Source organism: Microcaecilia unicolor, chromosome 1, assembly GCF_901765095.1.
Source record: "Microcaecilia unicolor chromosome 1, aMicUni1.1, whole genome shotgun sequence".
NCBI classification, from domain to species: Eukaryota; Metazoa; Chordata; class Amphibia; order Gymnophiona; family Siphonopidae; genus Microcaecilia; species Microcaecilia unicolor.
The window spans coordinates 253,614,539-253,640,180 of record NC_044031.1 but is presented as its reverse complement, the minus strand read 5'-3'; the positions used below and the strand labels follow the sequence as shown (position 1 = coordinate 253,640,180).

Genomic DNA, 25,642 nt, shown 5'->3' with positions numbered 1-25,642 from the left:
GCTCTTTCTTTGCGCATTTGCATCCCCAACTTGGCTAACAAAAATGCAGTGTGTGGGGCCACTCCCTCCCAAACAGGAAGTTACATCTTTTGGGGGGGGGGGGGGCAAGTGAGGAGGGAAATCAGCAGAGGTGGCACCGGTGCACATAGGGCTGTGGCCCGGCTGGCACACAGCTTCATTTTGTTGCAGCCAAGTTGGGGAGGCAGTGACACAAGTCAGTCAGAGAGGGGAAGGGAAGGGAAGGCTCTTGGTTCCTCCAGACTGCCACGGACTGAAGAAGGGAAGGGAAATGGGACTTGATCTACTGCCTTTCTCAGGTTTTTGCAACTATATTCAAAGCAGTTTACATACCGTATATTCAGGTACTTATTTTGTACCAGGGGCAATAGAGGGTTAAGTGACTTGCCCAGAGTCACCATGAACTCAGATCCCCAGGATCAAAGTCCACTGCACTAACCACTAGCCTACTCCTCCACAGGCAGCAGCCAGCAGGAAAAGTTAGTGGCATAGGCTCCACTTTCTCCTAAAACTTGTTTGGGGGAGCGACCAGCTATGCCACTGGAGGAGATGCCTTTACCACCATATATTCTAACTCTGTCTGACTCTGGCATCTGCCTGGGAGGGGGGAGTCATATTCTGACAACTAAAGGCATGTTTAAGGTAAATCTTCAAAAAGGCGGTAAATAAATCCTAATAAATAAATAAATAAATCTAACCCTGACAGCAAAAGAAGTGAGTTAAACGTGCCTCTGTCCCATGCAATATGAAAAAAATCTTGAAATACTTTAGCACAGTCCAGAGGTGGGGATGATGGGGGGGGGGGGGGGGGGGGGGGGGAGAGTAAAGGGTTAATAGCCTTTGATTTTCTCCCTTGGAAACACTTCTTTCAGCTACTGAGTACGTATCCGCCAGGATTTATTTTATTTCTTCTTCAAGGACCTGGGCGACATACTGCACATTTGAAGAAATATAAAATAAAAATGTGCAGTCATTCAGGCTGTAATTAAATTTAACAGGCAGTTTATCCAGTTCATAGCATGAAGGCATAGCACAGAGCTGCACAATGCAAGGCCTGGAGCAGGAAATCATTTTACAATAGGGCATCCATCTGGAAAAAAGGACATTGCATGAAACCAGCTAGTGTGAACAACATTTTCCTCAGTATCGTATGAGATTACTTTATCATGCAGCTGCGAAGGAGAAGCCTGACACATCTATTAAAAAGGAATGCACACGAGCCTGCACAAAATGTAAATCTAACTCAGCATTATACAAACTGGAGAAAGGAGGCAATTAATAAACCACGTAAGAACTCGGTGCTGTATTGTGCTGGTTGCTGGATTCACCGGCACTAGAATGTAAAATTGCTTTTGCCTTAGCTACAAGAATGCTGCAGAAACTCAAAAAAACATTTTTTAAAATTGTATTTCAATCATGGCATCTTCACTGAGCTATGGAGAAAAACTGAAGCTGAAGTCTATCAAATGGTATTTTTCAAATCTGAGGAACAAGTGCAGTGCAGGGGTGCTCAACCCAGTCCTGTGGACACACTCAGCCAGTCAGGGCACCAGGTTTTCAGGACACGCACAATGAATATGCATGAACTAGATCTGCATGTACTGCCTTCATTCCACGCAAATCTAACTCATGCATATCCTGAAAAACAGGACTGGCTAGATGTGTCTCCAGGAATGAGTTAAGAACCCCTGTTGTAGACAGGAGGAGTGGCCTAGTGGTTAGGGTGGTGGACTTTGGTCCTGGGGAACTGAGTTTGATTCCTGGCACAGGCAGCTCCTTGTGACTCTGGGCAAGTCACTTAACCCTCCATTGCCTGCCACAATGAGCCTGCCATGAGTGGGAAAGCATGGGGTACAAATGTAACAAAAAATAAAATAGAAATACATATTGGTAATAAGCAGTTCAAGTGCTCTCTGGCAGCAGCACTCTGAAGTAGAGAGTTGCATGGGGACAGAAATCCAACCTTTCTCTGAAAAAGTACTATTAAAAAAGGCCTTTTTTAATAGTAAAGTGCATTTTTATAATATACCACTGTAAATCACAAAACAAAAGGAGCAAGTTTTCACATACCATCTTTTTCTTTAGACGTAGGCACAGGAAGAAAAAAAGATTTAAAATGCTCCCAGGTTTCAACTTAATTCATGTTTAATGTGGGATATAAATGTCATAAATAAGAAAATAGATAGAAACTCTGAATGTTGAACACCTGAAGTCTCGTGAGGCCGCCACTGGACGTCTCGGAAGCCATTTTAAAAGATCAGAGAGGAGAGGATCAGCGCTGTGGCAGTGGGCAGGAAGGAGTGGGGATCTTGCCTGCCCTGAAGAAGCCACTCGACCACCAGGCTTCTTCAAGGTATGTGCCGGAACGGCACTCTACGCTCAGGGGAAGGAAAGCACTTCCATGGGGATCCCGCAGGATCTAGGTCCATCCCCATGGGATTCCTGCGGACCTGGAACTGTCCCTGCAGGATCCCCGCAGACATGGAGGGGATCCCCACAGGAATCCCGCTATCCCCGCTCCCGTGCAGCTCTGTATTCTGAAGTCATCACTACCTGTCAAGAGACCTTAAGAAACGCATGAAGAGCATCTCTGTAACTGGGCACCAGGCAGGTGCCTACTCTAAACACTTTTCCCCCGATATTCAAAACCATTTAGCCAGCCAGGAATGGCACCTGGCCTGTTAAATGGTACAGAGTTGGCTATCTGGCGATATTCTGCAGGGGATAACCAGCTATCTCCAATTGAATACTGCCGGTTAGCAGCTAGAAGATAGCTAACTGGCTAGCGCTAAATATCACCTTCCCTCTTCACTTGTCTACAGCAAATTTAAATTTTGAGGTCACTTTTAAACTCTTTTTTTATTATTTTATTAAGATTATAAGATATTAAGAGATGACTGCCTTCAGTGAACTGCAGCAAACGTTTGGTAAAAAGTTAAATTATTCCTGATTCAGTGGACCCTGATGCAGCATAAGCGAAACGTGCCACATGTCGGCTAGCGGTCCTACTGTCAATAACTGCAAACAAAAGCTAAGTCATACATTATTGAAATTTTTATGAGCTAAGCTAAGCAACTCAATGATTGGATGTGAATTTGTTTTGAAGTTACAAATAGATGAAAAAGAGAATTTAAAAGTGAGCTCAAATTGAAATTCACTGTAGAGCAGTGAAGAGGCAAGGTGAGCTTAAGAGTTGATCTGGCTCTTACGAAACGAGTCACCACTGAGGTCTATGACTTTTTTCATTCTAAAAAACCTGCTCTAATTCTGGTTTTTAGAAGTAAAAGACGCTGGGCTTTATGAGACTGTAACTTATAGATACATGCATATGAGTTCTGTCAGGTTCTCAGGTTCAGAGCCCGCGGGGCCGGGCTCTGGAGCAAACGTGAGCCCTTGGGCTGCTGACGAGGAGCGACAGCAGCAGGCAAAACCCACCAACCAACGCTGGGCAAGCACACCGGCACCGGCAGGGACTGCAGGCACCGCCCAGTGAGCCGGAACACATGGACTGGAATCCCCCAGACTGGAGGACACAGAACTGGAACACTGGACTGCAATCCCCCGGACTGGAACACACACCGGACCGGAACACACTGGACTGGAGCACACTGGACTGGTTCCCCGGACTGGAGGACACAGGACTGGAACACGGGACTGGAACACACTGGACTGGTCCACACAGCTTCACCTGCACTTAGCTACTAAGTCCCCCAAGAGTTGAGCTCCTGGGTTCGAGTAGCCGACAGGACTTACTGGACGACCGGATGACATAGGGACCAGGACTGGAAACAGAAGTGCACCTAAACCTAAACTGATCTACGTGCTCCCAAGCCCTAAACCAGCAGGAGTGTTCCTAACAGTAAACTGACAAAAGGACTTCCTAAGCCCTATACTAAACAGGAGCTCCTAATCCCTGCTCAAGAAAGGGACTTCCTAAGCCCTAGACTAACAGAGCAGGGAACTAAACACAAAGCTAACACAGGTGCTACTAAGCACCAAGCTACAAGCAGAGCTTTACACTAATAAGCTAAACACAGAACTAACCAGCTACCTAAGCACTGCTCTAGCAAGCTAGATACAACTAACAAGGTGCTTCCTAAGCACTACTCTGGCAAGCAACCAGAAGAGCTCCTAGCACTAAAAGGGAAGACAGGGGAGCCACAAGGAAAAAGAAGGGAAGCTAACACATAAGCCAAAAGTGATTCTAAATCACCAAACACCAACAGCAAAGACTGCAATGCTACCAATAGCACAAACACCAGAAGTACTTCTAACAGCAAACTCTGCAGTGTTCCTAACAACACCAAACCCTGAAGTACTTCTATTAGCAACAGAGCTTCCAAAGCCCTACACACAGCAATGCTTCCAAAACCAAGAGGGAAAAGCAGGGGAACCATAAGGGAAAAGCAGGAAAGCTAAACACACAACCACCAGTGCACACTGCACTAACACTAACCTGGACCTTAGCAAAAGCAAGCAGGGAAACTAGACACAATGTCAGAAGTGCACACTGCACCACCCTACCTAAAGCCAACACAACTGTTGCAAAGGCCCTGAAGGAAAGAACCCACTTCCTTATCAAGGCCCTCCCTGATGATGTCACACTCCCTAGACCTAGGCAAAAGCACACTGACCCAGAGAGGCCCAACCCACACCAATGCAAAACCGTGAAACACTTGAAGCCAGTACACCCAAAGAGAGTTAGAGCAACTCAGACTACACCCACAGCTGCAGTGAAGAGACAATTAGAGCCTTGCTGCTGGAAGCTGCCAGCACAGAGAGACAGAGCCAGCTCAGAAAGGACAGAGAAAAGAAACAGAAGCCAGCTAAGAAGCTGACCCCCAGGAAAGAGGTAAGTTTGAGAGGGGTTCAGACCCCAATCATAACAAGTTCCACCCATGCTCTATCTATGGGTATCCAAAAAAGGTTTGAAGAAGTGATGTAATACCAATTATGTGAGGTCCACGTGATTATGCATTATAAGACTCCAGGAGCAGGCAGGAGGGTCCTGCCAAAACATTACGTTGTTAGCCATTTTGGTTGTGGCATTTGATATGAATTTTTCCTGTTGGCGTGGAGTCCAGTTAATGGTGAAGATGAACAGCTGTCTGTTCTTTTTAAGTTAAATGCTTCCTTTGGTCACTTTTTTTTTGTAAAATATTTTTTTCTAATAAAGTAATATGATGTTTAATTTGTATTGTATGGGAAGGATAAATGATTGATGACTGGGGGCTTATGGTTGTGTCCCGACATGGGATGACTCATAAGAGGTCTTATAACCTACAACAAAGTTCTTAAGAGGAGTGGAGGAGTAGCCTAGTGGCTAGTGCAGCGGACTTTGATCCTGGGGAACTGGGTTCAGCTCCTTGTGACTGTGGGCAAGTCACCTAACCCTCCATTGCCCCAGGTACAAAATAAGTACCTGTATATACATAAACCACTTTGAATGCAGTTGCAAAATACCCCAGAAAGGTAGTATATCAAGTCCCATTTCCCTTTCCCATAAGTATAAAACTGATATCCTTCTCATTTAGGTGTTAGTTTAATAGGTTATTTGTACGCTTTAGAATACTTTGCTTAGTTCCACTATTTTTTTTTTGCTTTTTTGAATATTTTATTTATAGCATTTATATCCCACAATTTCCCCACCCACGGGCAGGCTCAGTGTGGCTTACAACAGTTTACAAAAACATACAAGTCAGCAAACAAACAATCAATTTCAAAGGAGTGAAAGAGAGAAAGGGTAGTGGTGATCAAAATGCCACTATGACAGTTACAGTTCAGGTGGGTTTGGAGCGTAAGCGTTTCCAAATAAAAAGGTCTTGAGGTGCTTTTTGAAGGTCGGGTGATCAGGGGTAAGTTTGACCAATTTAGGTAGACCATTCCACAAATGAGCGCTAATAGAGGAGAAGGTGGATGCATAGGTGGTCTTATACTTGAGGCCACAAAGTATTGGGTAATGGAGATTTAAGTACGAACAAGCTGATCTGTGAGAGTTCCTAGGTGGCAGGTTGATTAGGTTGTCCATATAAGCTGGGGCTTCACCGTAGATGATTTTATGCACCAGAGTGCAAATTTTAAAAGCGATGCGGTCCTTGACAGGAAGCCAGTGCAGTTTCTCACGCACTTTATATATTCCTTTGAAATAGTGGTTAATTTCCCGTCTTTGTGATATTGGGCCACCTATATGTATGCCTACCTGTAAAATACACGCTATGTAAGATATGTGCAAGATTACAATTTAGAACTGTGGCGTATATATAAATCCCAATAAATAAATAAATATGTATATATCTGCACATATAAGCGGCATATCACTGCGAGCATATACTTTATTGAAGTTCCTTGATGGTGACCAGGTGTGGGGTAAATCTGTTTCTCTAGTGGGAATATTTTTAGCTTTCCCAAAAGATCCACATAGAAAATTATTTTATAACAGGTTGGAAAGTGTACAGAGGCCCGTGTGTCTTTATGAAACTGCCTTATGAAAGCAGCTGAAATCGCAGCTATAAAGGACTGTTTACATGTACACCTTCTGCAGAGCTGGTATAAATGTAGCTATGTAAAGTACACAGGAAGAATGGGTATAAATTGTGAATCCACCAAGTCTCTGCCCACAGTTCGACCTCCAGAAAGCTTTAAAAACTTGGTTGTTTGAGAAGAGTTGTGATTTAACCTTGCACTGATTGTTTATGTCTATACTTCGTCCTCTTTTCATTCATTGATATATTTAGGCTCATTTGTTCCGCCGCCCTTCAAATTCATATCAAAGCAGTACAATAAAATTGTAATAATCAAACACGGCACAATTAAAACAATGCAGAACGTTCAGCAAATTAGAGACACATGAGGAAGGGAAGTGAGTAGCACAACAATTATTAATCCTAACCTTACTAATAAAACTATACACAAGAGGAAACAATGATAGTTTACTTGCTGGTTCCCCAAATAGCTAAAATAACCCTATATTGTTTTCTAACTTAAAATTCTATTTATCACATGCTTGTTGAAATAACCATGTTTTCAAACCAATCTTGAATTTCTAGTATTATTATGCCTTATATATTTTGTAATCATTTATTGTCTTGTTTGAGGTGTTTTCATTTAAATTCATGCAATTATAATTTTGGAAATTTTAATATTGTAAACTGCTTTAGAACAAATTTCTGTGTTAAGCAGTATATCAAGTCAAGAAATCAAAATCAAAATATACACATGTTCTTGTACTTTTTACATAGAATCCTTTTCCATATATATACTGTCGTACACACACACATAAAAGCCTTTATAAAATGAACCCCACATTAGAAAGAAGTCTGTCACACGAATGCATCCTCTGTATGGCTCGTTTCACTGCGGTACTTCTTTGGCTATGGAATGCTCTGGAGATTTCAGTCGGTTGTCAGAGAGAATGAGCAGCCACTAACACATATAAGAGGAAGCAAAGGCACCACAGCAAATCAGGTATCAAGGACATCAGTGTATAATGGTGGACCAATTAGTTTTTCAGCTAACTGCTATCTACTGTGGCCTGGAGGGGAATTTTTGAAAGAAACATCTAAGTTGGAATTTGGATGTCTTTGTAAAACGTCCAAATTCGGAGGCGGGGAAAAGGTCATTTTTGAAAAAAGATGGACATCCATCTTTCGTTTTGAAAATACCAAGCACAGCCTTAGATTTGGATGTCCTTAGTTTTGGATGTCTTTGATTTTCAGTGATTTTCGAATCCAAAGACATCCAAGTCTAAAATGTCCAAATGCAAGCTATTTGGGCATGGGAGGAGCCAGCATTTGTAGTACACTGGTCCCCCTGACATGCCAGGACAGCAATGGGGCACCCTAGGGGGCTCTGCAGTGGACTTCATAAAATGCTCCCAGGTACATAGCTCCCTTACCTTGTGTGCTGAGCCTCCCAAAACCCCCTACCCCCAACTGTACACCACTACCATAGCCCTTACGGGTGAAGGGGGGCACCTATATGTGGGAACAGAGGGTTTCTGGTGGGTTTTGGAGAGCTCGCTGTTTCCTCCACAAATGTAACAGGTAGGGGGGTATGGGCCTGGGTCCACCTGTCTGAAGTGTACTGCACCTACTACTAAACTACTCCAGGGACCTGCATGCGCTGTCATGGACCTGAGTATGACATCTGAGGCTGGCATAGAGGCTGGCAATCAATATTTTTAATGCTGTTTTTGGCGGATGGGAGGGGGTTAGTGACCACTAGGGGAGTAAGGGGAGGTCATTCCTGATTCCCTCCAGTGGTCATCTGGTCATTTCGGGCACCTTTTTGTACCTTATTCGCAATAAAAACAGGCCCGGGTGAAAACATCCAAGTTTTAGTCTTGGACGTCTCTGCTTTTTTCCATTATGGCTCAAAAACATCCAAGTCTTAGGAACGCCCAAGTCCTGCCTTCACCATGCCTCCGATACACCCCCTTCAGATTCGGATGCCCTTGCAACGGACTTCTGCTAGAGACGTTTAAAATCGGGTTTCGATTATACCGATTTGGACATCTCTTGAGAGATGGCTGTCCAATTGCCGATTTATGTCGGAAGATGGACGTCCATCTCTTTCGAAAATGAGCCTGCTGGTCTCCCTCTGCCCCACAGGCAAAGGATTAGAAGAGCCTCCAAATGCTTCCAAGGTGCAAAAAATCATTGGACTGAGGTAATCAGTAACAAAAGATTGTTAGGGTGAGGGGGAATCCAGATTTTTTACTAACATTGGAGAGAAGCTACTTCTAGACTCTTTCAGTGTTTTCAGTTCATACTGTGACACTTAATAAAACATTTTGTTAAATAAGTTGGCCTGATTTCATTCCTTTCAGAAAGTTGGGATCCTGAAGTTGGATTTTCATGCCCTTCTCTCTTTCTTACTTTCCTTGTGGCCTCTCTTGCTCTTTCTGCCACAGATCTCTATGGAAGAGTTTAGATTTTTCTCAAGCTTTTCCATAATTACTGTTGAACAAAGTCACATTAATTTCTCAGGTTGTCCCCGTGACACTGCCCAGCAGAGATGCTACTTTTTCCTGTCATGGTCTCAATGGAACAAACATTGGCACGAAGCACAGCAGGACTTTAGAAATAAACAACTGTTTAATGAAAAGCATAGCAAACACAATTTGCAAATCTCACTTCTTTGTGAAGCCAAGAAAAATAAAAGGCTTGTTTTATTAAAGATTTCAATGGTTAGCATGTTTGATGGAATCAAAGTAAACACAAAGGGCCTGATATTCAACAGTGCCAGCAGCACTTTTGCCTTCCACCACTGATGTTAAACCTGGATATTCAATACCAGACCATTTCCAGTGAATATCCGGGTTATTTTAACTGTTAAAAAGTTAACTGGTTAGGCCGATATTCAGTGCTAACTGGTTAACTTTTTAGCAGTCCTTGCGGCTAAATGTGAATAAAACTGTTACTTCGGATGCATCCACTGCACTTCCTTCAACCATTTCCCTGGCTGGAGTTTCTATCTACTAAATGCTGGCTACTTCTCTTCCCTGGCACTTCCCTCAGGTACTGTAGCATCAGTTGCCACTTCCTTGGAGACTTCTTGACTCGGGGCCTCCCTGATCTGTTCTAACTCAGGGTATTTACCTCCCTGTCTGATCCCTGCCCCTCTGACTCAGCAGAAGTAACTCCGCCTTCCCGAAGGTTGCTTACTCTCAGTCTCAGTAAGGGAGTGATCTAATGGCCATATACCACCCACTCCCTCACAGCCCGGTTGACTTCTGGGTGACTGCACATACCTGGCTATTCAATACCAGAGACTAGACATGGACTAGCATTGAATATCCAGGCTTAATGCAGGCTGTGGCTGTAAGCAGCTTACAAACCACTTACCGCCGAGGTATGAATATCTAACCCCAAATATAGATGCTTCACATAGAACTAAAGAAGCCTATTTGATGAAATGTGAATGCTCTCTCATACACACATCTATGTAGATATGGTGGGAAAACACTCATTTCTAATTCTTCTTGGATTTCCTCTCCAGCATCTCTTGAAAATTTGAGGTAGATCAGAAAAATTCAAAGATCGCTGGGATCTCAACCTAGGAGCCTAATTTCTGGACTAAAAATAGGCATCTGACTTTAACTTTCGGAAAAAAACTGAGGTGCCTAAATGTAGGCCACTTATTGGAATCTCAGGGCTGAACACCTAACTTTTTTGTTTTCCTGACCTGTGGCACATCTACTTTTCAGGTTCCCAAGTTTTATTAAAATGAGGTTCCTCGATTTGTTTTTAAACAGGGGCCTAGAAGTTTCATAACTGCATGTTCATTCATGGAAAATGCAGATTGAGCCAAAAATATTCCCATGAGCCTCACAGACCCCATGACATATTCTGAAACTAAACTCTGGTATTTCTGACATACATAGACCTCTTCTAAAGTGATCTTGTCATGATCCTCGTAGATCTCTCGTATTTGCTGAAATATTGTGTGGATCAGATGTAAAACAAATATGTTTACAGGTGGTATAATTGCATGTATGTAGCCTTGGAATATATGGACCCACAATAAATATCATGTCATGCTACGCGTAGACCCTACATACTCTAAAAACAGTTACAAGTGTGTGTTATGGAATATGTGGATGCCAAAGAGATGTTCTGTCTGAATTCTCATGTCCCTTTTCAAATGTGACCAAATTTTGGTGTTCACCAGAAGGGCAAAGCAAAAAGTTACTAGTTTTAATAATTAGCAAGCACGTATTGGGGGGGTATAATTGGACATGTGTATTCATGGAATATATGGATTCCACCCAAAAATACCTCTTTATGATCCTCGTGTACCCCTGGAATGTGTGACTCAAATGAAAAATACTTGCAAAATTCAAAAACTTCTTAGCTCTATTTGTATAAAATGTACATTGAAAAACAAAATACTTCATCAGAATCCTCATGTCCCCCTGATATACCCTGAAAAGTTGGTAAAGATAGGATTCACATACAGACATGCACACAGGGTTATTCATATCAGCCTCCTTCCCATTGGAAAGTGGGATATAAAAAGCACTTTTGTTATTGATTTGTCTGTCCATCCACCTGTGACACTGATGTTATAGGCAGGCATACAAAATGGAAACAAGTGCTGGTACAGGATCAAAGCAGTGTGTATGGTGCCAGCCAGAGAAGAGTAAATATCAGCCATGAAGTAGGAGGGCTGTTTGGGTTTTATATTATTTGTGTATTAACCAAAAAAGAATATATACAAAATATATTAATATAATAAATTAATTAAAAGCAAAACAGGTTCATGCAAACCATGATTGAATGTATGTTAGATTTAAAGTTTCTGTATAATCCATGCATCCAAGGTGATAGTGCGTTATATTTAACTAAATATCTATCCATAAAAGAATGTACACGTGATGAAACCAAATTCAAAGCCTTACCAAACTGCAAGAAAATCTTCACGAGCTACAACAGGAAATCAAAAATGGTAATGGAATCTCTTGTTTGTGTATCAACATCGTACAGTTAAGAAACGTGCATATATAATGTTGCTAGCTCTTTTAATAAATCATTTAGAAATACTTACAACGATACGGATATCCAAATGCCCTGCATTATAACTCAGAGAGATGCGATTGTCATCATCTATGCTGACATATTGTGAAACCAAACTATTATAAATAAGTAAACCAATATTGAAAGTACCTTATTCATTCCACAGCGACGTTAAATTACTGCTGCATGATGTTTATGCTAGCATTATCCATTTCCTAGTAAATGCAATCTACAATATAGGCATAAAAGATAAAAACACAAAGATAATTGGCGTTCTGTTACTTACTTTGTGTTTAGGAAACGGATAATCGAACGAGGGCGACCATCTCTAAGGACATTCCGGAGAAGGGGCGGGGAAACCCGTATAATCGAAACAAGATGGACGTCCATCTTTCGTTTCGATAATATGGTCGGGGACGCCCAAATCTCAACATTTAGGTCAACCTTAGAGATGGTCGACCTAAATATTGAGATGGTCGACCTTAGAGATGGCCGTCCCCGGTTTTCGGCCATAATGGAAACCGAGAACGCCCATCTCAAAAACAACCAAATCCAAGCCATTTGGCCGTGGGAGGATCCAGCATTTGTAGTGCACTGATCTCCCTCACATGCCAGGACACCAACCAGGCACCCTAGGGGGCACTGCAGTGGACTTCACAAATTGCTCCCAGGTGCATGGCTCCCTTACCTTGGGTGCTGAGCCCCCCCAACCTCCCCTAAAATCCACTCCCCACAACTGTACACCACTACCATAGCCCTTAGGGATGAAGGGGAGGCACCTACATGTGGGTACAGTGGGTTTCAGGTGGGTTTTGGAGGGCTCACATTTACCACCACATGTGTAACAGGTGTGAGGGGGGGGGGGTGGGCCTGGGTCCGCCTGCCTGAAGTGAACTGCACCCACTAAAAACTGCTCCAGGGACCTGCATACTGCTGTGATGGAGCTGGGTATGACATTTGAGGCTGGAAAAAATGTTTTTAAAAATTTTTTTAGGGTGGGAGGGGGTTGGTGACCACTGGGGGAGTAAGGGGAGGTCATCCCCGATTCCCTCCGGTGGTCATCTGGTCAGTTCGGGCACCTTTTCGAGGCTTGGTCGTGAAAAAAAAGGGACCAAGTAAGGTCGACCAAATGCTCGTGAGGGACACCCTTCTTTTTTCCATTATTCCCTTTTGAAAATAAGCTAGATAGCGTTACGAAGGAGAGACATAATCCTGCGCAAACTGATACCATGATATTCTCAAAATAACGTAGCGATGCATTTTTCTAATTTAGACAGACAAAATTCTTTCTCAAATGTTAAAGTGTGTATATAAGCAATCTATTAAAACAGCAAGTGTTAACATTATGTATAATGTTCAGTTCGCAATCACTTACTGTTCCAGCTGACTATACCAAAATGCTGATAATCGCTGTCACCGTTCTTCTGAAAGAACCGCCAAAAAAGGGGGAGGCATGCGCAGTGCATTGCTTAAGAAACGGACAGGGATCATGACGTGATGCCAATTAGGGTAAATAAGCGCATGAATAAAACGGAGGGAAGGTTTATTATTTATTATTGCTTTTCGTTAGACCCCTGAGGCAGGCGTGTTTGAGCACCGAAACATGGCCCGTGTTGGGTCTTCTTTCAATAAAGGTTGTACCAGTTCTTGAGGCCCATTTGTGCTTCTTTTGTTTGCTGCTTGACGTGGTGTACTTTTGGACCCTCTCTTTGATTGCTCATAGAGGCTGGCACAAAATATTTTAAAAGTTCTTTTTTGAGGGGGGGGGGGGGGGGGGGGTTAGTGACCACTGGGGGAGTAAGGGGAGGTCATCTGGTCAGTTCGGGCACCTTTTTGTGCCTTGGTCGTAAGAAAAACTGGACTAGGTAAAGTCGTCCAAATGCTCGTCAGGGACGCCCTTTTTTCCCATTATGGGTCGAGGACGCCCATGTGTTAGGCACGCCTAAGTCCCGCCTTCGCTACGCTTCCGACACGCCCCCAGGAACTTTGGTTGTCCCCGCGATGGAAAGCAGTTGGGGACGCCCAAAATCGGCTTTTGATTATGCCGATTTGGGCGACCCCCATGAGAAGGATGCCCATCTTGAGATTTGTGTCGAAAGATGGGCGTCCTTCACTTTCGAAAATAAGCCTGAAAGCCTCTTCAGATACAGCTGGAATACCAGTGCACTGAAATTTATACCACTGTCCCATACCTGCCTCTGGCTCCTGCATCTGCAGATCTGTGAGATTATTTCAACCTCGTTTCAGTCACGGACTGGTTAAATACTAACAGACTGCTTAGGCAATGCACTGAATATAAACGTTCCTTGAAAAAAGGTACGTTGTTTAATAATGAAAGAAAATGTACATTGCTTTAAATTTGGGGAACGTTTAGTTCAGTTAGCAGCTGGCTCTTATCAGCCTCATAATCCAGCATGCTGCATGGGTCTCAAGAGAGCCACATATGTTTGGCCAGGGCAGTAATTCCTGTTATTTGACAGCATGCCTGCAGTGACTGTTTGCATTAAGATCAGAAATAAGGGAGCTACTACCAGATAGGCACGTAGCTAGGGGCGGGTTTCCCTAGTACCAACAATTCTGAAGTAATGTAGTCTCAGAAAGAAAAGCAGTTTGTTTTACTTGTGTGTGTGTGTGTGTGTGTGTGTGTGTGTGTGTGTGTGTGTGTGTGTGTGTATGACAGGGGCAGTTCAAGAACTGATATACATCTTCCTGGTAAAATGCAGAGAAGTCCCTGGAACCGAAAGGGCTCCAAATACACTCTACCTTCTCTATTTATTTTTCAAAATACCGGGCACTGGCTAAGGCTTTCTAAAAGGAAAAAAGCTCACCCTATACTGTGGGGTTCAACAATACTGAGCCATCCTGGATTCGGGCTGTTTGTATTTACATGAATGTTGATATACTGTTTAAATAAATTACATTTTACTTTTACACGATCTGCTTTTTTTGTTTTCCATCCTGGATTCTGCCTTGAATATTCCAAAACTTTAAGGGGTCCTTTTACTAAGGTGCATGGTAGTGTCAGGCACGGATTTTGGGCGCGTGCCAATCCATTTTTCAGCGTGCCTGTAAAAAAGCCCTTTTTAAAATTTTTGCCGAAAATGGATGTGGAGCAAAATCAAAATTGCCGCACGTCTATTTTGGGTCTGAGACCTTACCGCCAGCCATTGACCTAGCAGTAAAGTCTCACGCGGTAACCGGGCAGCAGTAATGACCTATGTGCACCAAATTCCACTTGGCGCGTGTAGCTGACACACGCCAGAAAATAAAAAACATTTTTTGAGCGAGAGTAGCGGAAGCATTCCAAAAATGAAATTACCGCAAGAGCCACATGGTAGCCATGTGGTAACTCCATTTGGGCACATGTAGATGCTTAGGCGGCTTAGTAAAAGGGTCCCTAAAGTTTTTGACAGTACCTTCCATATCAGCGGGCAGACCAGGGCATCTCGTACCTGTTACACTGAGAAGAGCAGCTCTGATGATCCAAATCAGACTCTCCCTGCTGCTGTAGACTGAAACACCAAAAATACAAACCAGGGTATAATATCCTGGAAATGTTCTCAGTGAAGGAGTTGACCCGGTGGTACACCAAATCAGGGTTGTGCCTTTATGATCAAATATAAGGAGAGACCTCAGAGTAAAAACTCACCCAGATCAATCAACACAAAGTGTTTAATGTCTCCAAGGGTGGACAAGCATCTCAATCACTGGTCTACTCCTTAATATATTTTTATATATAATTTTTATGCTTGCTAATGCACCCCCGTGCTATAATACAAATCAAACCCTCCTATGGCACACTCCTTCCACCAATATAGGCTACCAATAGGTCAACTCCGTCACTGGTTTCCAATGACCTCATATGCACCAGAAAATCTTTAAGTGCATGAATACTATATCGATTGTTTTTTAACTATCTACTAAATAAATAGAATAAAGGCACTTAGCGTAATGGAGTAAGGAGGGTCTTCATTTGATCAAGCGAGCTCCCGGTAAATGGAGAAAGTTTAACGTGCTTGTTGCTCCACTAAATCAACCATTTCCCCTCAATAGCTCAAGTTTATCCAGTGTCACTCGACTTGAAACCTAATTCTATTTGGTGATGTAATTCCAAACACGCTTGTAAAAATGCAATGCGCGTATGCAATCAACTGGCTTAAAACTGGGTAAACTTGCTTTAAATCCCACTCTGCTCCAGCATAGTTTCCAAAAGTAGAAATAACGAGAGTCCGACTCTGCAGGGTTTCGAAAACTTCTTCAGGAACTCATCGCATCATAAATCCACATTTTCATCTCTGTGACTTACAAGGTGAGCCTTCTCAGAAGAAATAATATTCTGGGTAAAAAAATTTATGGATTTTTTTTTGAAAGGGTCAGATGTTGTAAGCATTTTTCCCATATACACAAATGAGTTTAATTACTGAAGTGTGTTAATGCAACATTTCCCAGCAGTTTAACACAAAGAATATTTTAATGAGCTGTATAATTTGCAAATGCATATGAATATTAATGAGATGCTTAGTATGCAATTAGTGCACATCCAATTGATTAATGCGATTTGTGTTAACCAGCTGGAGCCACCAAACATCTCTGAAAAACCAAATACTTCCCGTTAACTAGGTTTTTCAATCAATATGATGCCGCTCTCCTGGAATGTAGGAGAAAATGTGTTCTAAGTAGGTTGCAGCCATGATGCCATTTTAAACTTGACAAGAAGCTACACTTCAGTGACGAGATGATATAGAGAGGCATTTTCGAAAGAAATGTCTAAGTTGGAATTTGGACGTCTTTGTAAAACGTCCAAATTCGGAGGCAGGGAAAAGGTCATTTTCGAAAAAAGATGGACCTCCATCTTTGTTTTCAAAAATACCATGGACGTCCTTGACTTGGATGTCTTTGAACGTTTTGGACTTGGACGTCTTTGCATTCAAAAATCGCCGAAAATCAAAGTAAAGCCATTTGGATGTGGGAGGAGCCTGCATTTGTAGTACACTGGTCCCCTGACATGCCAGGACAGCAATCGGGCACCCTAGGGGGCACTGCGGTGGACTTCATAAAGTGCTCCCAGGTACACAGCTCCCTTACCTTGTGTGTTGAGCCCCCCAGCCCCTCCCCCAAAACCCACTACCCCCAACTGTACACCACTACCATAGCCCTTACGGGTAGAGGGGGGCACAGAGGGTTTCTGATGGGTTTTGGAGGGCTTGCTATTTCCTCCACAAATGTAACAGGTAGAAGGGGTATGGGCCTGAGTCCACCTGTCTGAAGTGCAATGCACTTACTACTAAACTACTCCAGGGACCTGCATGCGCAGTCACGGACCTGAGCATGACATCTGAGGCTGGCAAGTAATATTTTTAATCATGTTTTTTGAGGGTGGGAGGGGGTTAGTGACCATTGGGGGAGTAATGGAAGGTCATCCCCGATTCCCTCCAGTGGTCAGCTGGTCATTTTTGGCACCTTTTTGTGCCTTATTCGTAATAAAAACACGTCCGGGTGAAAACGTCCAAGTTTTAGTCCTGGATGTCTTTGCTTTTTTCCATTATGACTCAGAAATGTCCAAGTCTTAGGAACGCCCAAGTCCCACCTCAAATACACCCCCTTGAAATTTGGACATCCTTGCAATGGACTTCTGACAAAGACGTCCAAAATGCAGTTTTGATTATACCGATTTGGACGTCTCTGTGAGAAGGACGTCCAAGTGCCGATTTATGTCACTTTTTGGACATCCATCTCTTTCAAAAATGAGCCTGATAGTCATGTTTAAATATGCTCTAAATACAGTGGGGAATATTAAACAATGGTAGGACAATAGCTATTGATTTTACTAGGCAGCAGTGCCACTTGCGTAAATATGTGTGTTTGTGTTTTTAAAGAATTCCTGGGATTGAATGGATCATTCTGGACAGATAAATTGTTTCTTTTTAAAGATGCTTTTGATATGTTAAGTATAAATTACTTTCTCACAGATCCCAGTGAACTGTCCAATCGATTAACGGTACACTCCACCATTGTAACTTGTGGTTCCACAACTTTCGTCTCAAGTCTGTCCCCCTTCAATTTTACCTCTACCTTCCTTAAAACTCTCTACCCCCTTCCAGAGGTTTAGCCAGAAGCTGATTGGAGGGAAGAAGGTGGAGGGTGGGGGGGGGGGCGGCAAGCATTTCCTTTCAGTCCCCCTCCCCCCCGCTGCCATCCCGCCCATGATCATACCGTTGCTGGCAGGGATGCTCAACCCCAGAAAGCTGAAAGTTTGCCACCACTCACCAGAGTCCTGCCCTGCCTCTACTGTCTGAGACGCAGGGAAGCAGGCAGGTTGCTTCAGCGTCTGACACCAGTACTTCTGCACAAGCTCAATTCAAATACATGAACTGAGCATGCACAGAAGTGCCACGGCCTCAGCCACTAGAGCATCCTGCCGACTTCCTGTTACTGAAGCAGCATAGGCAGGGCTCTGACATTGAGCACCCCCGCCAGCCATGTATTGGATGCCACAGTGTTGGAGTGGGCCTGAGCCCGAAGTGGGAGGGGGGCAAGGTGTCCCCCCCCCTGTGGCTATGCCACTACCCCCTTCGTGTCCTCTTCTTCTATAAAAATTAATGGAATAAAATATTAGAACAGCCAGGGAATTGGTATGCCCTGTTAAGCCTTAAACCTATTGGGAGACATTGCCTAGAGAGATTTTAAACTTTCCTATGTTCAGAAATCAGATCCAAAATATGTCTTCACTGATGAGTGTGGAAAAATGCCCCCATCTACCTCAGAAAAGGCATTCCAAGAGATAAGAGAAGCAGGGATGTTGTATAATTATGTTCATCTCCTACAAGCATGTTAAACTCTCCAAATACAATCAATTCCTACAAAGTCTTGCTGCTAAAATAAACTATACTAATATCTCCCACTTCCTCCTTATGAAACATCAGTACGTTAACAATATTCCTTTCTTCAAATCATTCTTAAACTTGATCAACACCCCCCTCCCCCCTCACAGGAGAATCAGTTAAACTGTACTAATCAAACATTATCACAAAAAACCCAACGATACTCTTCCCCATACATTTTCCCCTCCTTCTGAACGCCTCTTCAGATATAGCAATAATTATTGGAGCCATCTACTTCCATTAACCACATCTCCTGTATAATAATATCTTATATATTCTTTTTATTAGGGCTGGCTATTTCCATTATGGTTTTTCAAATGAATGTTGTTAAGAACGCGCACTATGAGGCCCGATTTAACTGTTAATAAAATTGTAAGTTCTATGTTAAACTGTACCTGCTGTACACCGCCTTGGGTGAATCTTTTCATAAAGGCGGTTAATAAATCCCAATAAATAAATAAACTGTTAGCTACTGCATTTGAGGTTTATACTCATTAATGGCACTCCCCTCTCTCCCTTTCCTTACCGTGGTATATTTGCCCAGCTGGCAAAGTGAGGGGAAGGTTTCCTGGTGAGCTTTGCGAATTTTCTCTGCAAGATCATCCAGCTCCGCTGTCATTTCATAGTTTTCTGTACATTCTTGCTTTAACGTCTCCTTCTTCTTTTTGTTTCTGTCATTTCTGACTGCTGCAGATGAGAAAGACACAGTTCAAATATTGGGAATACTGTGATGTGATGGTGCATTTTAAGTTTTCCTAGAAAGTGCCAGAGCCGGTGGTTGGGAGGCGGGGATAGTGCTGGGCAGACTTATACGGTCTGTGTCCTGAAGAGCACAGGTACAAATCAAAGTAGGGTATACACAAAAAGCAGCAAATATGAGTTATCTTGTTGGGCAGACTGGATGGACCGTGCAGGTCTTTTTCTGCCGTCATCTACTATGTATATGTAAGTGTTAGTGCAGTTGTATTTTGTTTTGTTTCTTTACAGAAATGGTAGACAATGGTATAAATCAAGAGACAATGTGGAATGGGTGATTCGGTGACAGAATGCACAATAGGGTTAATTCCCAAACTGTACTCTTTGAAATAATACTTATAAATAATAATAATAATAAAAAAATAAATGACATTGCAGGCCACAGGGTAGCCAGATTGGAATCAACAGACTACAACTCCCCATACACCAACCAAGTCAATCCTAATGGGTTGGTGACGGCCAAGGACAGTCTAACCAAACTATAGGGCACAAATCTCACTAGTTTTGGTAGATGGTTGGATTATTACAAGGCTTGGAGGTAAGACATAGGGGTGTGAGCAGGTATGGCAGTTGGTTGGATTATTATAAGGCTTGGAGGTAAGACATAGGGGTGTGAGCAGGTATGGCAGTTGGTTGGATTATTATAAGGCTTGGAGGTAAGACATAGGGGTGTGAGCAGGTATGGCAGTTGGTTGGATTATTACAAGGCTTGGAGGTAAGACATAGGGGTGTGAGCAGGTATGGCAGTTGGTTGGATTATTACAAGGCTTGGAGGTAAGACATAGGGGTGTGAGCAGGTATGGCAGTTGATTGGATTATTACAAGGCTTGGAGGTAAGACATAGGGGTGTGAGCAGGTATGGCAGTTGGTTGGATTATTACAAGGCTTGGAGGTAAGACATAGGGGTGTGAGCAGGTATGGCAGTTGGTTGGATTATTACAAGGCTTGGAGGTAAGACATAGGGGTGTGAGCAGATATGGGAGTTGTTTTAAACATAGAAACTTGTATAGTGATCTACCCAAGATGGCAAGGAACCAGAGTAAGACATTGAATTTACATTTTTTTCTTTTCATTGAAATTATAAGTAAGTACAACAGTACTCAATATAAGCAAAAGAAAAGCCCTCATTATGAGAGAGAACAGGAGAAAAATGCAAAAAAAAAAGTTTTCAACCAAACTCCAATTATACCTGGCAAATAATGGATCATGTTTACTAATGTGTGTTAAACTGTTAATGCACAGTTTAGTATTAGCACATGCTAACAGCAAGCACACGTTAAAACATCCAGCCTGCTCAAAGTCTGGCGCTAACTGCTTAGCACGGGATGGGGTGTGGACTGGGCAGAATGCGGGCAGAGTTTGGGCGTGGTCTCCATATAACAGTCAGGAAATGCACACTAACTGACAAATCTGCAGTTAACACTGGTTCCCTTAATACCATCTTTCAAGTTATCCTGGCTTAAAAAATACATAATGGGCTAGATTCTATTTTTGACGCCTAATAAATTGGAGCAGAAAAAAAAATACGCTTAGGCGTATTTTATAAATGATGCCTAAATTTAGATATAGTTTATAGAATACGCTCAGCACCTGTTTTGCGCGACTATATTTAATCATGGCCATTTACGCCAACTACAACCTGGTGTAAACACTGACGCCTAAGTTATGCATGTAACGGGCATATTCTATAACACTGAACGTAAATTCTAGGAATGCCCATGACCCTCCATTGTCCACACCCCCTTTTCAGATCTGCGTCTTAGAAGATACATGCACTACTTAATAGAATATGCTTAGAAAGTTGTGCAGATAAATTCTAAATTAAAGCCCATTAGTGTCAACAATTGCTTAAGTGGCAATTATCAGCGCAGATTGGCTTTTCATCCATATAAATTACACATGCAAATCAGAATAAGACCAGATTTACACACACAACTTAGGTCACACTATATAGAATTTGGGGGAATTTGTATCAGGAAATGTAAATAAATGTTGACAGGGGAATTTCAAAAAGAAACTACCACCAATCACAATTACCTTAGCCTTCAATTGAAGAAATCCTTTCCTTCATGCTTGTATAGCTTTTGACAGAGCAGGAAATATCTGAATTCCCCCCCCCCCCCCCCCCCCACAAAATAGGAAACTATTTTTCTTAAAATATGATCTCAGTACAGACAATTTATCTCTCTCAGAAGAGAAAATTACCTTGATTATTGTAATGCTCTTTATGTGGGTTTATATGCTAGATATTTAAAGAAACTACAATTAATACAAAATACTGCAGCTCGATTAATTTTTGGAATTTCTAATTTTTTGAAAGAAATCAGATGAAACTGGCCATAGCACCAAACCTTGAAATATCCCACAGCGGATTTCCCTGATCACCACTTTCTAAGCTTTATTGCTTAACCAGTTGCTCATCAGTTATCTCTCTGTCCTGTTCCAATCATAGCTCCATTATTTGACTGACTTATATGTACTGTAGAATGTTTAGCTAATATAGATTTAAAGTTGTATTTTATGATTTTTGTTTAGAATGGATACTTTTGGGGTAATTTTATAACAGGATGCCTATGTGGAAAGTTAAAAAAGCACTTATGTTATATAGGCAACACTGGAACCCAGAACCAGCCTCAATAGCACAGAAATACCCCCCCCCCCCCCCCCCACACACACAAAAAAGGTGTAAGTGTGTGCGTGTATAGTACAGGAGCACAATTCCACCTCATCTTCAGGTAACACCTACCTGATGTGTAAAAGTAGATGCATCTATAATTTTCGGCATCTATAATTTTATATAATTACTAGTAAAAAAGGCCCCTTTCTGACACAAATGAAACGGGCGCTAGCAAGGTTTTCCTTGGAGTGTGTATGTTTGAGAGACTGCTTGTGAGAGTGACTGTGTGAGAGACAGAGTGAATGTGCGAGTGTGTGTGTGTGACAGAGAGAGAGTGACACTGGGTGCGAGTGTGTCTGTGAGAGAGAGAGAGAGTGTGTGTGAGAATGAGAGTGTGTGCAAGTGGGTATGTGAGACACAGTGTGAGAGAGAGAGTGTGTTTCACACAGATACAGTGTGTGCGAGAGAGAGAGTGTGTGTGAGACACAGACTCTCTGTGAGACTGAGTGTATGAGACCAAGAGAGTGTGTGAGTGACTGTGTGGCACATAGAGAGTGAATGTGAAACAGTGTGAGACATAGAGTGTGTGAGACACGGTGTGTGAGCGTGAGAGAGAGAAAGACATTGACTGTGAGAGAGAGAGAGTGTGTGTGTGTGACAGAGATATCTCCCCCCCCCCCTCTCTGGTGTCAGCCCCCCCCCCCTCTCTCTGGTGTCTGAGCGTTACTGTGCAGGACGCTGAGCTCTGGCTGTGCTTCAAGGAACTGACCAATCCTATTTAACAGAATGCACCTCCAACATTCTGAAGCTGAGAAACCTCGTGTGGTTGGTCACTTCTGCTTGTGACGAACCCGGAAGTACATGATGTCAATTCAGGAGATGGATACAGAGAGCAGGAATGCCTCAGCCATGCAGTCAGCTTCAGAATGTTGGAGATGCATTTATTATATAGGATATGGCCACACAGTTTTATAAAAATCTTTTTTCATGTGCAAGCCTGACTTTACATGCAGAAAAGCCTTTACAGAAGTGCCTCCTCAATGCATTATCTATTCACATTAGTTGATCATATGAGTTTTTAAGTTTGTTTGCATGGGTGATATCTCCCCTTTTTTGTAGAACACTGTAGTCTATATATTTTCTATTTTAGTTTGGTTTCAACAATTATTTTATTGAGGTATGTTTTGTTTTATATGTTTTATGATATTGTAATTTATGTTTTATGCTAGTATGATGCACCTTGGTTAGTTCTGGAAAGGAGGAAATAAATTTAAATAATAAAAAAAACCCTGATAACTCTCCACTGTGGGGCTCTTTTACTAAAGTGCATTGGGTTCTGCACTTACTGCATTTAACAGCAAAAATTTGCATGCACTAAGTACAAAGTCTGTGCAATAAATGCAAGGAGTGTCTTGCATGTGCCTGGCATTAACTTATAACTGTACCTATTTCTAGTCCCCCCTCCCACCCGATCAAATCCCTTCTCAATCCCCCCACCTCCTCAATCACAAGTTCCGATCCCCCACCCCGATCACAAAGTCCAATCCCTCCACCATGCCTCTCTCACCTGTTCACAACCAAATTCTCCCCCCATCCCTCAACCTTTCCGCAAACCCCCATTTACCTCTGTGACTTACTCTGGCAGGCTTCGGGTTCAAAATGGCATCACTCATCCCTAGTCTTGTGATACTACCACTAGGGATCAGCCTCATAATTTACCTTTATATGAAAATAAATTTGTTCGATAGATTCTTTCCTATGTAAAACCATGCCGTATGGGTTCAAACTTCTGTGTAGCACTTTTTTTTTCAGCAGTACTTCCATCATTTTCCAATCCAGAAGTTAAACCGATAGGTCTACAGTCAGAAGTGTAGCCAGGTTTTGACATCTGTGGGAGAAGACCTTTTGTAAAACAGGTGCCGATGTGAGGCTTCAGGCCCAATTCATGTAGGCGCCATTTCATTCAAAATCTGTTTGGGGTAGCAGCTGCTTCCCTTGAACCCCACCTAGCTATACCTCTGTCTACAGTTACCTACTCGTCCTTGCTTCCACTTTTGTTGAGTGGGACTGTATCTGCTCTCCCCTGGGCCCTTGGAACCTCTCTTGTTTCTAAAAACAAGCTGAGCAGAGCTACGAAGGGTATACTAAGCACTTCACTGTCCCCCCTGTTTACTAATGCTAGCGGCTGGCGGTGTGGTAATGCCGACAAAGCCCTTTCACTTTGGATGGGCTGCATCGGTATTGCCGTGTGGCTTAATAAATAGCGGGGGGGGGGGGGGGGGGATTTTTAAGTCCTCCTTCCAATGTCAGTGGGTTTGTGATCATTTCTACATTCATTGTTTTCTGCTTTATATACATCACCTCCTCTTCTATAAACAGCGAGCAAAGACTTGTTCAAGATTTCTGCTTTCTGATGGTCCACTCCCCACTAACCGTACTTTCTTCTTTTATCTGAGCTAATCCCTCTGTTCTTTGTACAATCGCTCTCTTCTATAATCCAAAAAGAAAAATGTTTTTTGCCTCCTTTTATTGATGAATAGTGCTCCCTGTTAGGTCCTTTATTCATCTGTCTCCACTGGTTTTTCCTGATTATTTTGCCTATGTAGGTTTATTTTTATGTATATTCTGAATGTTAGTTTCCTTGCTCTTACTATTTCTGGAAAAAATGAATCCTCAAGTTGTCAATCATGAAAGAAGTTGGTCCTGATACTACTTTACTGTTCCACAAAAGGTCTTTCTCAAGACCAGTTTCTTTCACGATTGATAACTTGAGGATTCATTTTTTCAAATACAGATAACAAGACTCATGAAGAAGGAACCATGTGTTCCGAAACAGGGTTCCTTGTCGAGTCATCCTCCATTAAAGACTATTGTTTGACGTTTTGTGTCCCTGGTCTGTTTCGAAGCACCTGACTCCGTTCCCACTCCTTGTTCCTCTCCTGAGTTTCTCAATGGGATACCAGTGTTCTTTCCACTTTTAGTGGCTTGTGTTGTGGTTTTAGTTGGCTAAGCCATTATATCACATAGCATCTGTGTGTAGGTAAAGGAATCTCAGAGGAAAGAAGATACCGGAAGCTTATCTGAATCTAGCAATGGAGCTGAGGAGTAAGAGGAAGCCTTGAGTAATCCTGGGGGAATCCTGAACACTTTATTTATAATTTTCTTGTGCAGAATTCCACCATTATAAGGGCTGAGATCTCTCTCTGGGCATGAAATAATCCTACCACCACAGCTGTTTCTTTCCTCAGGTTCCAAATTCTCCAGCTCTCACTTAGCTTGTATCCTTTTCCCTCTCCTCCTCTGGTGGGTTTAGTCTCCACCTTTCTTTGCCTCATCTCCAGGGTGAATACCTCCCATGTTTATCCCTTCCCCCACCCACTCTATGTTCATCTATCCTGTACTCACTAGCAGCTCTCTGTCTTCTACAGTTCTCCATCCCTAACTCCCAGCAAGACCACAGTTCTGTCTGTCCCTGAGGTCTCTTAACCCATCCACAAGGCAAACCCCTACCTCATCTTTCTCTACTATAATGCCCATGGCACACAGCCTCCTAAGAGGCCTAGGAGATTAAGTTTCTCTAACTAGAGATAGAGAAACTTCATCTCCTAGGCCTCTTCATTCCCAGGGCCAACTCCTGAGACTGCCACAAAGAAATAATATCTATATCTCCTTGTCCATACCAGGCAAATAACTTCAGAAGGGGTAAATGGACTCAGGCTCTGGCTCCAGGTGTCTCTTTCTCTCTCTAGGACCCTGAACCTTCTGGTCCTAACTACTCCTGAGTGGTGAGGTAGGAGTGTGCCATGGGAAGGGGAGAAAGCTGAAGAAAGTGATAGAGATGGAGGCAAAAGAGA

The 25,642-nt window shown here is 42.7% G+C and overlaps 1 protein-coding gene across 1 annotated transcript in view; it reads right to left on the bottom strand.

Moving 5' to 3' along the window:
* The window catches only part of RARB (retinoic acid receptor beta), a 256,557-nt gene that overhangs the window by 56,989 nt on the left and 173,926 nt on the right, over positions 1-25,642 (bottom strand). The window contains exon 4 of the mRNA XM_030205690.1: positions 18,942-19,102. Within this exon, the coding sequence (XP_030061550.1) occupies positions 18,942-19,102 (161 nt within the window). The remainder of the gene's footprint in view (positions 1-18,941; positions 19,103-25,642) is intronic.